At 47.1% G+C, this 18017-nt stretch overlaps 1 protein-coding gene across 2 annotated transcripts in view; it reads right to left on the bottom strand.

The window, feature by feature from the left end:
* Hpse (heparanase) overlaps positions 1-17022 on the bottom strand; it is a 31499-nt gene extending 14477 nt beyond the window's left edge. For both annotated transcript variants that reach the window (XM_055594644.1, XM_055594645.1), the window contains exons 1-5: positions 16728-17022; positions 8964-9109; positions 6494-6619; positions 2151-2324; positions 74-242 (exon numbers count right to left, since the gene is read on the bottom strand). In XM_055594644.1, coding sequence (XP_055450619.1) covers positions 74-242; positions 2151-2324; positions 6494-6619; positions 8964-9109; positions 16728-16930 — 818 coding nt within the window. In that variant the 5' untranslated portion in view covers positions 16931-17022. The remainder of the gene's footprint in view (positions 1-73; positions 243-2150; positions 2325-6493; positions 6620-8963; positions 9110-16727) is intronic.
* Between the last annotated feature and the right edge of the window lie 995 nt (positions 17023-18017).

Genomic DNA, 18017 nt, shown 5'->3' with positions numbered 1-18017 from the left:
AAAGAAAGAAAGAAAGAAAGAAAGAAAGAAAGAAAGAAAGAAAGAAAAAAGTTATACATCCTTCAATTCCTACCTTCTCAGCAACTTAAGTGACTTCCTTCGAGGCTGACCAATGTCTGGACCATAGAGTTTTGCATTTTTGAAAGCTGACTTTTGTAGAAGTTTATGCAACGCAACAAAGTCTTCTCCTAACTGCATCCCATCAAGGAAAATGTGAGCTTTCTTCCAGAAACTGTTGGGCTCTGAAAGACAGAAATTTTCATGCTCACCCCTTACCTAGACATTCAAACTATAAACCTAGACTCAAAAGCCAAGAAAAGGTAAGACACAAAGAAAAGTTAATAGAGAGTTTGGAAACATAAACATTTAAATATGTCACAAGGAGGGAGTAAACAAATTGAAGTTAATAATAGAAATGTTTAATCAATGAGTATTTGGAAAGCAGTTTATATCTGGTATTAAGAGCCCAATTTACTTATTTATTTACAAAAAAACAAATAAAAAGAGGGTCTAGGGACACAGCTCAGTTGGTAAAATACCTGCCTTGCCAGCAGGAGGACACAGTTTGATCCCCAGAATCCATGTAAAAAAGCCAGACATGGCGGCATATTTGTAAACCCAGTACTGGAGAAGCAGAGACAGGCTGTGGCTTGCTCTCCAGCTAGCCTAGTCTACACAGTAAGTTCCAGGTCACCAACAGACCATCTCTTTCTCAAGTACACATAAAGGTAGAAGGCACCGAAGGAATGACACTTTAGGGTATTTGTAGATGAGCATAAGCACACAAGCATGCACACACACACACACACACAAGAATGGGCAAGGAGAAGAATATTACAAGTTCCTTAGGACAATAGTTAAGAGCACCAGCTGCTCTTCCAGATGACCTGGATCCACCTGATGGCTCACAACCATCTATAGTCTATGCTGGCAACTTCTAGACAGCGTGACCATATAATGTAATGAAGGTGGGAATGCGGCTTGGATGTATTAGCTACATTTTTGTTGCAGTAACTGAAAGCTATTTCTCTTGTCTTATCGTTCCAGAGGTTATGTTTTATAGTGGTCAACACAGGAAGCCGGGGGTTGATGTGGAGGGGGCGGCTACAAACTGTCAAAGCTGGCTCTCAGTTCTACAACTTCCTGCAAGGCTGCAGTACCTCCCCAAACAGTTCTTCCTGTAGGGGACCAAGTGTGCACACACCTTAGCCTGTGGGGACATTCCCCATTCAAACCGCCACATGGAGATTACCTGACTTGACTAGAGTAAAATGAAACTGCCAACCCCATGGTTTCACTGAGTCCAGTTTGCTAAGGCTCATGGGAATCTGGATGCTGGGAAGGATGGCGGCTCCAGTAGGTCTTCTTACCTCAAAAACAACATAAGGATGTGCTGGTGAGACGGCTCCGCTGGTGAAGCATTCGTCACTGAACACATGTGGACGTGGAAGGACAGACCAATGCCACAAAACTGTCCTCAACCTACACATGGGTGTGCTGTGCGCATGACCTTCCAACCACACACATAATAATGACATACATCAAAAAAGAAAGGAAGAGCCAGGTGTACTGGCTCACACCTGTAATCCCAGCACTCTGGGAGGCAGAGGCAGGTGTATTTCTGTGAGTTTGAGGCCGGCCTAGTCTACAAACCCAGTCCAGGACAGCCAAGGCTACACAGAGAAACCCTGCCTCCAAATAAATAAATAAGAAAAGAAAAGGAAGAAAACTTAATCACCACCAATAACACATAGGGTAGGGCAATGTCTTGGTTACTAAAGTACTCCCTGTGGAAAGCAAGAAAGCCTGAGTTTATGTTCCCAGGCCCCACACGAAGTGCCTGGCATAACGATATGTGTCTAACTCCATTGCTGGGAGGCAGAGACTGAAATCCCAGGGTTCAGTGGCCAACCAGTCTGGCTAGTTATTGAGTTCTAGGTACAGCGAAGAGACCCTGCCTCAAAAATATAAGGTGGAGACGGAGGGAGGAAGACAGCTGACTCCATTCCAGAACATCCACATGTGCGTGCGCGTCCGAGGGAGTGAGTGAGCGCCTGCGTGAAGGTGTCCAGGCAGAGGTCGGTTTGCTGCTGTGAAAAAGAATATCAAAACAGGAAAATAACATTTAATGGAACGCTCCGGGTACATACCATTGCCCAGCTCCCAGGAGATGTTATAACCCTTTGAAGAGCAGTAGTTGAGGAGCAGTTGGGCGTTGGAGCTGTTCCACCGCAAGTCTGGAGTTCTCAGTAAGGCGTTCAGACCGAAGATCAGGTCTAACCCCGAGCACTTAGCGAAACTGTGCAGCATGTCCACCGAGCTTCCTAGAAGAAAGATGGTGTTTAGGTGTGTCAGCATTGCAGCGAAGACTGCCTGCCCCCAGGCTCGCTCTTCCTGAGTTTTCTTCAGATCATATAGTCTGTCATTAGGCCTAAGCAACTGGACAAGCAAATGAAAACAGAAAAGCTTGGACCGAGGTCATAGCTCAGTTGGCAGAATACTTGGCTGACGTGAAGGAAGCCTGGGATTCTATTCAGGCCTCAAACCGCTACACAGCTTAGGATGGCCTTGAACTTCTAATGCTTTGGCTTTCACCTCCTGAGTTTTGGGATTGTGGCTTTACACTTAGGTTTTGAGAGTGTCAACAACATGATTTTAGGTCTTTAAACTTTTTTATTTTATGTGTATGGCTAGCCACCCACACATGCCTGTGTGTCTGTATACCACCACATGCATTCAGAATGCCTTCAGAGGCCAGAAAAGGATTTCAGATTCCTGGAACTGGAGTTGTAGATGGTTGTGAGCTTTCATGTGGTGCTAGGGATTGAACCCAGGTCCTCTGGGAGAGCAGCCAGTGCTCTTACCCACTGAACCGTCTCTCCATCCTCAACAATACAGTTTTAAATGTGGTCTTTGAATAGGGTATCAGAGATGTAATAAGTCTAAGATTTTCATGTAAATTCTCAAATCATTTATCCAGCAGAAATTCATTCAAAACTCTTCTAGTGCACACACACACACAGACTCCCCTCTATCTGGTAAATGCCAATACTTTCTCCTTAAAGCAGCTTTTCTTTGTTTGGCCTCTAGGTCTTTGGCCCGAATCACCTTTGTAATCACAGCCTCCACGTCTCAGATTTAACACCGCTGACAAAGGCTGCTGAGCAGCGCAGCTGAAGGGAGCATCAGGTGTTGTGGTATCTGCTGTGTCGCCCACTTCCACAGCACTGTGGCCAGTCAGCAAGGAGTGACACACAGTGGGATTTGAGAAACTCGGGTGTGCCGCCACCTAGACCACCGGGCCTCACAGCCTCGGTCTGGGACAGCCTTGAGCTTGGGATCACAGAGCCCACCCCAAACCTCCACAGTCACTTTCCTATGAGGTCCAGACAGCACAAGAGCTTGCCTGACTCCACCCTGGGTTTGTGTTGGCTGTTCCACAAAGTTCTTGGTACATGTAACACAAAGATCAAGTCTGGCCCTGAGCACTTAGCACAAGTGTCGTGTGGACACTACAGCCTGCTGCAAACTGTAGCTCCATAGCCGCCACAGGTACACCCATGGCCACTTGCATATTGCAAAAGTGTGATGGAGAAAGTCCTCTGGATCAGAAACCTGAGACCCGAGTTCACCTCTCCCAGTTAGACGAGAACAGGAACAACATGTCTACCCTCCAAGACCAGCTGTGGATCTACCTTCCCAAACAAGGGCCAGACACATCTACTCCAGATACCAAGGCTGAGAGCCAGGCTCAGAGAGGCAGAAGCCAGTGGCCACAGCACTTGGAAGCCTAAGGCAGAAGCATCAAGAGTTTGAGGCCAGTCTGGGCTGCAAACTGAAACCCTATCTCAAACAACAACAACAAAACAAACACAGGAAAACTTTTTGGAAAACAAAAACAAAAGCAAACAATTAAAAACAACAACAACAAAAAAAACACCCTTTACAGAAAAAGTAAAGCACCGTTAATGGCCATCCTTCTCCATTTCAAAAAAGTCTGGAGTGCCTGCTTTGCAGAGTATATTCTGCTCACACTTCTCTCCGCCTGTTTCTTTATTTGTAGTACTGTGAAACTAAAGTTATGTTTTCAGCTTAAATTGCTGCATTTAAGAGATCTATCAAACAAAAAATGCAGGTTCCTCTCGCCCAAGGACAGTTAACTTTCTGGGTTGTTGATGACAGATAGTAAGCCGTGTGTTTTCGCTCAGGTGAGCAAGTCTGGTTGCCCCAGGTGCACAGGATGACCTTGATGGTGTGGAGGTGGAGTACACAGGCAGGAGCATGTCAGGATGTCTGCTTGTGCCTTCTCCCACCACCACTGGATAAAGACGGGAAGTACCCAGCCTTGTGCAACCTAATTCAGCACCATTCTCTGGGGCTTCTGGGTATGGACCTGGCCAGTGTCCACCGTCCTGGCCATTGTTAAGTAAATCTTACTTCAATTAGATAATCGTGCGTTCAGTTTTTCTCCTTAAGGTTTTCAGGTATATTCCCTGATAACATAATAAACACGAATATCTCTTAGGACAAAGGTAATACACCTCTGAGCATCCATATATGTATAGGCCAGTGATTGGCACAGTACATAAAGGTACTTGCCACCCAGCCTGATGACCTGAGTTTGGTTCCCTAGGATCCACGTTGTGGAAGGAGATAACCAAGTCCCACAGGTTGTCCTCTGACCTCCACACAGGTGATACAGACACATACGCACACGCACTACACGTGACTACATAAAGAGACCTTGTCTCAAAACAAGCAAATGAACAAACAAAAGGAATCTGGCATGGCAGCCCACACCAGCCATTCTCAGCGCAACCCAAACAATATCATTAGACATCAGGTTTCAGATGAAAAAACATCTAATAGTTAATGAGGGATGCTTGTTTCGTTTCCTTGAAAGCTTTGTTGGCCAATGTCATCTTATGCTGAATGGCTAAGAAAAAAAACAAAACAAATACTGGTGTGGATGTGGGGAAAGCGGACACATCCGCTACTGGTGACAAAGCAACCTGGTGCAGCACCTGTGGGAGAACCATATGACCCAAACATACTGCACTTGGGCTTATATCCAGAAAACTCCTACTATAGACATATTGTTCATCCGCATTCATTGCTCCTTTATTCACCATAGCCAAGACGTGAAAACAGCCCAGCTAGCCCTCAACTGATGAATATAATAAAATCTGCTCCATTTATATAATGGAGTGTAATTTGGCTGTTAAAATGAAATTATGAGCTGGGCAGTGGTGGCACACGCCTTTAATCCCAGCACTGGGGAAGCAGGTGGATTTCTGAGTTCAAGGCCCACCTAGTCTACAGAGTGAGTTCCAGGACAGCTAAGGCTACACAGAGAAACCTTGTCTCAAAAAATGGAGGGGTGGAAGAGATGAAATTTGTAGGTAAATGGTTGGATCTGGAAGCAATCATTCTGAATGAGGTAACCCAGATATAGAAAGACAAATGTTGTGTTTTCCCTCATTTCTGGATTCTAGTTCTGAGACTCAAAACAGTGGACTTTGGAGGATTTCAAATTCTGGACTTTCAGACTCAGGATTTTCAATCCGTAGAGGGTTTTCATACTTCTAAAAGGAGAGAGAGATGAACAAGGAAGAGTGGGTGCGTTTTACACTTTACACTTCCATATTTTACTTTTGCTCGATGACTGTGTTTATGTCCCGACTCCCATGGCTGGTTTCTGAATCCTACTCTGTGGCTGGCCGCCAAATCAGGAGTCAAGGGGAAGCTTCCGGTTCAGGCTCTCCCACCCATTCTTTTCCTTCTTTCCTGACGCTGGTTCTTGAAGTCAGAAGCCTCGCGCATGCTCAGAGTACACTCTGAGAAGGAGCCTTTCGCCAGCCTAGCTCATCAGCTCTTTGTGTGTGTGCATGGGTGTTCCTGTGTGCAGGGGTGTTCCTGTGTGCAGGGGTGTGTGTGTGTGTGTGTGTGTGTGTGTGTGTGTGTGTGCGCACGCACACACACACATGCTCACGAAGGTCAAAAGCTGCCCACCTGGGCACCTGGTGAGCAGAAGGTGGAAGAGGGCACCAGATTCCCTGGACCTGGAGTTAGAAGTTGCAGTGAGTCACCCATGTGGGTGCTGGGAACCAAGCCTCAGGAAGAGCAGCCAGTGCTCTCAGCCGCTGAACCATCCTAACTGGTCTTCCAGCTGCACCAGCCCTCACCTTAGCTTTGTGAGACACGGTCTCTCACTGAACCTGAAACTCACTAACTGACTAGAGGTTAGCGGAAGGGATCTACCTGGCTCAATATTGGGTTACTCACATTAAAACAACAACAACAAAACCAGATCTTATGATCCTCGTGTTTGCATGGCAGGCACCCCTGCCCTCCCCCACCAGACTCCTCATTTGGTCTTGATAGGATTTAAATAGTGTGTAGCTGTAGACATGGCTGTAGGAGTTAAATCCAAGTGCAGCCCCCTCCGAACACGCCTGTGGCTAGGACGCCTGCGGGCACGTGCATTTCTTACTTGAGTAGGTGCTGTTCTTGAACTTCTTTTGGTACTGTTCTCTGAGTAGCAACAGCTCCTGGAAGGGCCATTCCATCTGGAGTTTCCTCATCACCTCAGCGGAGACCGGCTCAGACCTGCAAATGTCTGAAAGCGGAAAAGAGAACTCAGGAACACCATTTTCACAGTGACAGGGTTGAAACCCAACGTGGATATTTAGTCAACTCTTACGTGGCTAAGGCAGGTGATTGCGTTTCTGGTTATTAAGTACAAGATCAGAGAAATGTATGTCCTGTTTCATGTGCCACAATTGTCCCACTAAGGACTACAAAGAAAACAAAGAGCAATTGTCCTGAGACACATTGGGTGTCCGATGACATGGAGCATGGGACATGATTTAAAATGGTTTACTAATCCAGAAATCCCCTCAGCAGCTTGAGCTGACCAGAGAATTGGATGTGGAGGTCAGAGTTCAGCTTAAGAATGGAAGTTCGTTTTCAAAATACATCTGGCTGTGGTGGGACACACTTGTCACCTCAGCGTGTGGAGGCTGTGGCAGGAGGATTGGAACAGACTTGGGGCCAGCTTGCACTAAAGCAAGCCACTGTCTTGAAAACATAAAAGAACACCTGACACATGGCATCGCTCCATCTTTTCTCACAAGACTTTCAGAATCAAGGGATTCCTGGCCAAGAAACAAAAGCAAAATTGTCTCATTTCTTAGTGGATTTGGATAAAAACTGGTAACAGAATCAGGTCCAACCTCAAGAGACCGACCCTGGGTCTGTAAGGATTCACACAAGGGCAAGGCTGGGGGTTCATACTGAATCATGGTTATTGATCGATCCTGCCATATGGAGTTTGACATTTTAATCTGGACACTTGATCATGTTTAAATTGGGAGTGTGGTTTGTCCAGTAATAAAAGGTAGGACATTTCAAAAAGAAAAAAAAAAAACCAGAAAAGGTTGACGAGATACCTCAGTAATTAAGCACACTTGGTGGTCTTGCAGGACTACCTGGGTGCAAATCCCAGGACCCATGTGGTGGCTCACAACTATCTGTAACTCAGTTCCAGGGGATCCAACCCCTCTCTGACCCCCTCAGGCACCTGGCACACACGTGGTGAACATACATACATGCAGGCAAAATGCCCATACACTTAAAAAAAATCAAAACACAGAGAAAGTTGCTATATCTAGATGGCATTTGCTTGGTAGTGATTTCCTCTGTGATAAATTACAGCTAAAGAGTCCAAAGTGGCAAACTGCTGCCTGAAACCTGGTACTTATCCGAGCATCTGGAGCCACCCCCAACTCTCCTCCCAGGAAGCCTGCATTGCTTTATCACAGGACAGCAGAGGTGCCTGCTGCCAGAACCAGCTGACCAGCTGATGACTTCCTTTCTGGGAAGCTGCCCTGTGACTGGCTGAGTCCCTTTTCTATGCTCACAAAGGATGTGTGAGGATCCCAGGGAACCTCCTCACCAGCCCTAGGATAGAAAAAGTGAGGTGCGCAGATCACACCCATCTAAACTTAAATTGTGAATGCAGGAAAATAATAATAATAATAATAATAATAATAATAATAATAATAATAAGCCAAATAGCCAAAAAAGATAACAGGACTGGGCAAGAGCCAGGCTGAGCAAACACCTGAAACTTATAATTAAAGGAGGCCCCCATGCCTTCTTTCCGTGTTTTTCTAATTACCATACTTCCAGTTTGGGACCAATAGCTGACCAACTGAATACTTTCTCCCTGGAGAAAGTAAGCCGAAAGAAATATGTAATATATGAACTAATTAAACGCTGCTCACTAACAGACAAAATACATATGCTCTTAAAGCATGAAGAAGTATATATACAATATATCTCACAATTGTTCAGATAACGGTTTAACAGGCCTCTGATGTCTCACAGCACTTCTGAAGTCACGGACAAATCCTCAGGACCAGCAAGGGCAGGAGTCTCAGGTGAAGCCAACACACTTCCCATATCAGAACCCTCTGATAAGCTGGCTAAAGACAGACTCTAAGGTTGGAGCCCTTAGACCATCACTCAAACTCACCCCAGGTGATAGCACAGTCTGTAAAATGGAGAACCAGCATCCAGTGAATCAAATCATGCCGGGGGTGAAAGCTTTCCCCTGTGTTTTGGTCCAGCCTTCCTCCCGTTCTCCTTACGTAATATTGTGCTTCGGTCTATTGCTGTGTTGTCCCTATAAACACTCTCGGCCTGACTCTGTCTCTACCCACGTGGGGACCTCCAACCAGCAACTTTCAGCTACAACCACTGTTTGCTCATAACCCCCACGTGTGCCCAGCACGCCTTCTCTGGGATACTGCACACTCATGAAGACATGCGAGCAGGCGAGCCGCCCACAGCTGCTTCTTCCCCTTGCATCCTCTTCTGGTCCCAATGTCAGGTCCCAGCAACAACCCTTCTCTCTAAGCAGCCCCGTGACTAAACACACAGTCTTTCAAAACGTTTACCGTGGTTGACTTGAGATTGCCAGTAACTTCTTTCTTCAAGAGTCGGTTCCTTCTTGGGATCAAAAATGAGGAAGTCAGTCTTGGTGCCACCAAATCTCAAGTATGCAGGCGATAAACCTCTAGCCAGAGCGCGAAGCCTTGGAGAACTGTTGTGAGGACAAGAAAGTATAATGATGATGATGATGATGATGATGATGATTTTAGTGTTTTGTTTTTTTTTTTGAGACGTTTTACTATGTAACCCAGGCTTGCCTCAAACTTGTGATCTCTCTGCCTTTGTGCCCAGGATGCTGGGAGTATGCTCGTAATTGTTATTTTCTGAGAAAGCTCAGTTAAACACTTTCACTTCCATCTCTCTTGGTGGATCTACTCCTTAACTTCCAGCTGCTCTCTGCCTCTGGGGGAAAAAGAGAGAGGTGGACAGTTCAAGACGTATTTATCCACAGAAATAAAGATTCCGTGATTAACCGGAATAGAAGCAATGCTGAGGGTGGGTTTGTGGGGAGCATCTTGGAAGATGGTACTGTTGTTGCTGAGCTGAGGAACAGGCCACAAATTGGAAAGGCAGGAGGAGGAAAAGGGTAGAAGAACCTGGAGAAACTGAGATGGTGGTGGCTAATCAGTGTCAACATGCCTGTGTTTACAGGCACCATGGAAACACATCTCCAGGTCTGTCCAGGAGTGCATTTCCACAAAAATTTAACAGGGGAGGTAAGATCTACCCTAAATTTTGGTGACACCTCCCCACAGGCTGGAGCCGCAGACTGAATAAAAAGGAGAAAGTGAACATTCATCTCTCTGCTCTCCACACAGATGCCATGTGACAGCTGCTGGAGCTCCTGCCACCTGACTCCCATGACGTGATGAACAATACGCTGAAACAAACCTTTTCATCCTTACGTTGCTTTTGTCAGACTTTCTGTCACAGCAGTGACAAAACTAACTAATAAAAAATGGACACCAAACCCACAGATCCACAGGCCACACGTGACTGGAACGCAAGAAATGCATCTAGGAACTCCACAGCCACTGCACTTGGCAGGGGTCTTCCTTCTCTATACTCTAATCTCTCAAGGGTACCCCTAGTCCTACCACTGTTACCCACAACACCCTTACTCCTAAGCCCTCTGTATCCCTTTGGGATCCACAGCCATCTTGCTGAACCCACAATACCCCTAGTTCCACCTCTGCCCACCTCCCACGGAGCCAAACCCCAAACCCTACTTAAGAGACCTCCAGAGTCTGTCTCCTGCCATCGCTGATAGCCTACCGCCCACCCTGCCCTCTTCACGGGGCTGGGACTGCTTGAAGTATGAATCCAGAGTCCCGGCCACAGCTTCAGAGATGGGACCAGTTAGGGTCTGAACACAGAAACCCAGAGTGGCCATAGACTGAAAAGCCAGTATTACTCTGCCGGTCCACCACCTGTCAGATTGGAGTAGCAGCAACCAAAGAACCTAACACCCATGCTGCAAAGATGTCAAGACCAGAGAGCTACACAGGAATGGAAACAGGAATGCCATAACTCCAGATGCCAAGATCCCAGTGCAAAAACAAAATGGACAAACACAACAATGTGCCCCTTCCGGAAACTGTGCTCCAGGTCGGATATACCCTGAGAAAAGCAATTTAGAAGTGTAAGACAAGTGTTTCAATACAGAAGTTGTGAACATGGTCAAAGAGGATCTGAATAAATGTCTCAATGAGGACAAGACATGGCCAGCCACACAGCCCAGGAGAGCCAGGACAACAGCTTCCTCAGAGAGTCACTCAGGCCGTCCCTCTGACTTTGGCCAGACACCGGCTCTGGTCCTCAGCGTTTTTATCTTGTTTGCTAACAGAGGAGATCCATTTAGATTTACGTAGCTACTATCAATTGAGACAGGGCAACAGATCGGTGTCCTGTGGGACCTGGAGGGCAAAGGAGCAGTAGCATCAAACGATGGTGTCAGATACATGTGAACCAAAGTCTGGTCCCCAGCGGCATGGACTGCAGCACCGTGGGTGCCATCCATCAACCCAACCAAATTGCCTTACATCCTGCAGAGGGTTTCCCACTCTCTCAAATCGGCTCCTCCTGTGCGTCTCCCCGGGCTGCTTCAGCTTCCCCCTGGACCCCCTGGTCTGCCTGTCCCAGCTGCCGCCCCTGACACTGGCTCCCCGAGGGCAGGGGTGTTGTCTAGTCTATAAGATTCTTCGCAGTGCCTATTCGAATGCCTGCCACACAGCAGTGCTTCGCCAGTATTTGTTAAGTGAATGGACAAAGAAAGGCAGCCTAGAAAGGGCAAGGGAAGGGCAGCCAGTGAGTGTTTTTGAACGAGATGACATTAAAACTCATTGCCAGGGCCATTGCCACATAAAGCACGCCATATGTCTCGGAGTTTTGCTAGTAAGGACTTTTGTTTGTCTCCTTTGCAAGAAAGAATCTTCTGTGGTTTTAGAATACAATATTGATGTCCTCTGACCAAAAAAAAAAAAAGATTTAACAAGCTGCAAAATTTTTGCCATAAAAACAAAATTGATCAAAGGCACAGTATTTCAACCATATGCAGGAAAAAGAAAGAGGAAACACAGCCCAGCAGTGTCATGAAAATAAGGAAAGAATGTGTAAAGCAGCTGTTCTCTTTCCAGAGGAGGAGGCTATTAAGAAAACACACACACACACACACACACACACACACACACACACACACACACAGCAGCCAGCAGGTGTTTCTACTTTACCTTTAGGACAAAAACACATCGCTTCTCTTTGACACAGAAGCAGAGGCGGTTTATTGACATGCACTACATGCTATCATATTTCCATTTCCAGACTTAAGGGCCACCCCAGAGATTCCAAAGGAAGGAAATAGGACTGGAGTGAGCAACAGTTGGCACTGCAGCAAGAGCAATGAGGGAGACACAGAAGTTAATTAGCACAAAAGGACCTGGATGATAAAGCAAAAAGCTCAAGTAGGGAAGCGGTAGAGAGAGGAGGCAGCTACTCCGGGAGGTACTTTTTAAAAAGCAGACATGCTGAAGGAAATGAGAAGGCATGGCGTCGTGATCCAGGAGCAGGAAGTTGGAATTTTTAAGTTTTCACATACAGAAGTGATTTACTAGAGATGGAGAGAGAGTCAAGGCATGGTCATGCTGTCCACAGGTTGAAAAGAAGGAGAGCGACGTGTGCTAACAACAGGCAGGGAAAAAAGAAAAAAAAAAAAAAAAGTACTCTGGTCCTTAGCGCTTGCCAGTTTCCACGGTGTAAGTATTTTCACTGTAGCTGTTTCCAAGGTATCAGTGTGATGCCGTGGAATGTGTGGTGGAGAAGTGCTCGCATTTGATGGGGTGACGAAAACCCTGAGTAACCATTACCTGAGAGGGCCAGGAGGGAGAAACTGAGAGACTTGTTTTCTCAGGGAGACTTGATGTCACCTAAGATAATAGTAGTGGGACTTGGCACTGACCACTGACCGCAGTGACAGATTTTAATCAACATGAAGAATAGAGAAACAGCAGATGACAAGGGCTGAAGGGGGGGGGGCTGGAGGGAACCTCACATCAGTTTCACCCAGTGCCTTAGGCAGGCTGGAAGCACTTTTTTTTTTCACTTAGTCTCCTCACATTACAATGGCGTGGGTGTCGTTTTTATTCTCACTTTATAAATATGGAACCAAACAAAAAGGAGCTAAGCTAATTCACCCAAGGTAACGGAGGGAGAGGGAACTGAACTACAGAAATCTGCATCCAACCTGACGAGCTGCTGCCTAGAAGTAGCAGGCACAGGAGTAGAGTATGAGCGAATGCACAAATTGTCAAACTCAACAGGTCTACCGGGGAAGGGTCTTCAGTTAGCTAGGAATACGTACACTGTGAGAATGACAGCAGAGCCACCACAGGCTCAAGGTTCCGGAGAACGCGGTGGAATAGCTTGGGAGGGAAGGGGACACCAAGAGGTCAATCAGGAACAGAACTCAGCTAGCAGGCCTGTGGTTGCTCTCCGTTGTCTCTCTGCAGTCAAAATTATTTCCCTCAGTAACAAACGGGGGACTTGTGGCCCCGCCCAACGGTTTGAATGAGAAAAGTCCCACATAGTTGCTGTCCTGGCTTGGTTTGTGGCAACTTGACACAAGTAGAGTCATCAGAGAGGAAGGAGCCTCAGCTGAGGAAATGCCTCCTTGAGCTCCAGCTGTAAGGCATTTTCTCAGTTAGTGATTAAAAAGAGGGCCCAGCCCATGGTGAGTGGTGCCATCCCTGGGCAGGTGGTCCTGGGTTCTACAAGAAGGCAGGCTGAGCAAGCCATGGGGAGCAAGCCAGTAAGCAGCCCCCCTCCATGGCCTCTACATCAGCCCCTGCCTCCAGGTTCCTGCCCTGCTTGAGTTCCTGTTCCTACTTCCTTCAATGATGGACAGCAATGTGGAAGTGTAAGCTGAATAAACCCTTTCCTCCCCGACTTGCTTTTTGGTCATGGTGTTTGTGGCATCGACAGAAACCCTAACTGAGACAGCTGCACCACTTTGAACACAGGGTCCCAGGCGCTGGTGTCATTTGAGGAGGGGTAAGACCTGGCCAGAGGAAGCCATTAGGGGTAGCTGTTGACAGCTTCCAGCCTCACCCCTCTTCCAGAAACTCTCTTCCCTTTGTGTTTACTTCCTGTCCTGGCCACCAGCTGCCATCCACGGACTCTCTCTGAAACAGTAATCCCAAACAAACTTTCTTCCTTGCGCTGCCTCTGGTTGTGGTACTTTATCACAGCAACAGAAAGATAACCAGTAAAACTAGTTATTAAAGCTTGTACTTCGTATTCCTAACAAATGCTTCTCTAAACACATAAAGCAGCTGTCCACGATGATATGGGAACTTAACTACTAAAACTATCAATGAATGGTTATTGAAAATGGCAAAATAATAATAATAATAATAATAATAATAATAATAATAATAATGTTTACTGAAGGAGAAGGAAGAAGAAGAAGAAGAAGAAGAAGAAGAAGAAGAAGAAGAAGAAGAAAATTACCATGTAAAGGAAGCAAGAACTGCATTATTTGCTGTGTTGTTCAATGCCACTTTTGTCCTATGGCCCTTTTCTTCACCCACCCCAACACTGTATCGTCCCATCGTAATGAGGAAACTATGGCTGTGCGTGTATGTGCCTTATTTCTGATAGAGCGGTACTCTCTAGCACAGTAGCCCAAAGCTGCTGGCACTGGGAATGCAGCCAGGCTTTACCGAGAAGTGGTGTGAACACAAATCACAAGGCTGCCGAGGTGTGACTTCAGGAAGGGGTGCGAACTGTCTCGTACTGTTTTTATATGGGGCTGTGGATGCAGAGCGGGGGCCATTTAGTGTGCAAGACCCGGGACTCGGCCCCCGGCACTGCCTAACCTCAGCGCTCACACACTTCTCTTTTTGTTTGCTCTTTGTTGTCTTGCTGTCTGAGGCAGGGTCTTCCTATGCAGCCCAGGCTAGCCTTGACTAGGTTATCCTGGGTCTCCGAGGATGAGGGCTAGCAACTGTGGTTAGCCTTTCTGCTTTTTGTAAAACGTGTTTACCAAAAAATTTTAAAATCACATCTGTGCCTTGCCTATGAGGCTCACATCCTAATTCTACTTCGTGCCGTTTCTAGGACTGGGGTCTCTTTGGTATTCTTCACTAATCCAGACTGAGGATATATTTTGACTAATTTCCCCAGGGAAGAGAAATTTAACAGATGTTCCTTTTCAATTCTAGAGTCTTCTATGGTTAACATTTAAATCTTGTGTACTCTGTCCTCTGGTTACAAATGTGAGCGAGACCTGTTTCTGATTGTCTACTGCTTGTAATAGGCTAATGCCATCCAAGTTCATCTGGTAAAATCTCCTTGGAGGTACCTTAGAGGTTTGGGGCCCAAGTCTCCTATCTGTATGTTAATGCTAGTTTTTTTCTTTTTCTTTTTTTAATCAGTCTATACATTTGTCTCTACACAGTCTTTTTTTTTTTTTTCTAACACACTCTGCTCTATTTCTAATAAGTGGCTTGTATTCTTTTTATATACCTTTGTTTCTGTGATCAGGGTCTGGCCTCAAATATGCTTTTATTTACTAGCTGATTGACATGGGTGAGTTATTTAATCTCTAATAACCTCAATTTCTTCATTGTTGCCTCCCAGATGCCGGGATGAAAGGTGTTTGCCATCACACCTGGCCTTAAAAATCATTATTATTTTTTTTTAAGTTAAAGTCTGATGTCACCCAGGTTGGCCTTGCTATGCTGAGGATGACTTTGAACTTCTGACCCTCCTCCCTTTGGCTCCTGAGTGCTGGGCTAAGAGTCATGAGCCACCACTCCTAGTTTCACGCAATGTTGGGGATTGAACTCAGGATTTTGTGTGTGCTAGGCAAAAGGAAACAATTAGCTTAACCGTCAAACTCTGAAGGAAGTACTTATTATCTCATCAAGTCATCATAGAAATCCAGTGAGTCAGATTTGAGAAAAAAGGGTGGTTTGACTACCAAGCTCGTAGCCATGGGAATCTGTGTGAAATCGTCAGTGACCCCAGAAGGTGTGGGCTCAGGACATGCAATCAATGTCTAGGCCTTTGACTGTGGTGACATAAAGGGTTGGTAGACATGTAATCAGCTGAGTGTGGTGACACTCAAGAGGCTGAGACAAGGCTTTCATGAGTTCAAAGCCGACCTGAACTAATGGTTACACAATGTCTCAACACCACAGTGATGTGGACATCTCTGGAGGCTCCCACGGTTTGGATGACCTATGACTATGCCTGGAGGCTTTCATCTTGGGGACAGTATGCAGTCACGGAGCAGGAGCAAAACAGGTGTTGCACCAGGAGAGGGGGAAACCCTGCAGCTGATGAAGCAGCATTCAGTCTGCACCCTCATCCTGGAGAAACACGCTTTTACTAAGGATTTTTTATTAGCACATATTAATTACACATAGTAACAAGGTTTCATCGTGACATTTTCAAACGTGTATAAAATGTATTTTGATCATCTCTGTCCCCTCCCAATGATTCCTTTCATTTCCCCAGTTAGTCTTTTGTTTCGCCATCTCTGTCTTCTCTCTGTCTTCTCTCCGTCACCCCCTTTTCTTCTCCCCAACCTTGCTTCGCCACTGACACCTCCCCCCCATTTAGTCCAGTCTGGCCTCAAACTTGCTATGTTGCCAAAGATGGCCTTTTACTCCTGATCCTCCTGCCTCCATCTCCCAAGTGCTGGGATGCTGGGATTGCAAGCATATAGCACCATGCCCAGGGTTACAGGGCGCTGGGAATGGAACCCAGGGCTTCCTGCCGTAGCCACACACTTCATCAACTGAGTTATGCTAGGCCCTGTAATATTTAAATGCTTAAAAAGCAACAAGACAAGGAATGGTTATTCTTCATAGAGGCTTTTTCTAACTTTTGTTTCTTCTCTTCTTTTTCTTCCTTCTTCTTCTTCTCCTTCTTTTCTTTTTTTAAAGCAAAATTTCCTGACCGAGTTTAAAGGACACCAGCTTACTGGTCCTACACTGATGCAAATCCAAACGCTCCAGCTGAAATGCTGGCCTTGTGACAGCTTTTTCCCTCCTCCAAATCTCCTCTTAATACCTGGGCTTGGCTGGTGCCCAGACAAGAAGCGCTGAGTAAATGAAACAGGAAAAAGCTTTTGGGGGTTGGCTGCACATGGGGGGGGGGGGGGGGGGTGGAGGAAGACTCTGGAGACTAAATGAAAAGTTGGTTCAGCAAAGAGTGGCTCGCCCTCGGCAAGTGTGGGAAGACCCGGATCTGGGACCTGCACTTACCCCAGGAAGGTGAGGAAGCGCGGGTTGGTGGCCAAGCTGGCGTCGATGGTGATGGACAGGAACGAGGGACTCACGAGTTGGAGCGGCCGCTCGGTGGAAAACTCCAGGTCTACCACGTCCTCGGCCTGCATGGTCCCGGCTGGGGCGCCCTGGGCCAGGGCACCAAGCGGCCCCCAGAGCCACAGCAGCAGTAGCCGAAGCATCCCTGACCGCTGGCGCTCTGAGAACTGAGTCCAAGCGCTAGTTCCCGCCCCCTGCGCCCGGTCCTGCTTTGCCTCCGCCGCCAGAGCTCCGAATCCTCCCTCGGCGCTCCATCCCTCCCACTCCTCCCGGTCGTCCCTCCCCTAGCGCCCTCTTCCCCCGCCCCACCTCCCGCCCTCCCCTCCCTGCTCTTTCCCATTTCCTGACTGGCTTTCCCCTCGGCGGAGGTCACGTCCACTTTTTAAATCATCCACACCCATCCGAAGGGTGCGGAGATGGCCAGAAGCCAAGATCCTGGGAGGCCTGGGGAGGGAACGCCCCGGAGGCGCGCGGGGGTGGCACCCGGCTTCCTGGTGCCCCGCGCACACTGTCCCCTCTTCTAGCCCCTACCTTACGCACTTGTCACCTGAGCCTGCCAAAATCTGACAAACCCGGGATGTCCTTTGCCAGGGGATCTGCTTCTCAGGTAGTCCTCTGTCGCTTGAAAATCTGATCAGAGCATCAGCCAAAATGCAGCTAGAAATCAGTCCTCAGAAAAGATTTCGTTATGTCAAACAACCCATAAAAAACAGTACTGGGGAGAGCCTAAGAGCTGTTAGATGTTCCGAGGTGGTGCACAGCTAACCACAATAAGAACCGCCCCCCATCACCCCTATCACCCTCCATTCTCCACCTCCCCCCGCCCCCTACCCGCAGCAACTACCCATGGAATTTGGAGCAAATCCCAAATCCCATCCACCTGGCACCACCCTCAACTTACTTCCTCAACTTTTCTTTAGTTTTCCCTTGACCTTTATATTGGTTTATAATGATAGCAAACAATAAGTACTCAAGCGATCTCCCCCCCCCCCCCCGTGTGTGTGTTACTGTAAGAGAAGCTTCTGTGCTAGCTCACCAATTGCTAATTTTCTTCTTTACACAGAGGGGCACTCACGGACGCATGCACACACACAGAGCAACCTGTACAAGCATCAGAGAGCTACATGAATGCAGGTGCGCAAGCCCAAGCAGATGGCATTCTGCTCCCGTGCAGTCTCCTCGAGGAAGCTTTCCCGTGCTTCCGGGCGACAGAGGCCTCCCAGAACACAC

The sequence above is a fragment of the Psammomys obesus genome, unplaced genomic scaffold (genome assembly GCF_907164565.1).
Source record: "Psammomys obesus unplaced genomic scaffold, mPsaObe1.curated_primary_1811, whole genome shotgun sequence".
NCBI classification, from domain to species: Eukaryota; Metazoa; Chordata; class Mammalia; order Rodentia; family Muridae; genus Psammomys; species Psammomys obesus.
Note: the sequence above shows the minus strand (reverse complement) of the source record. Positions and strands in the feature narration are given on the sequence as shown.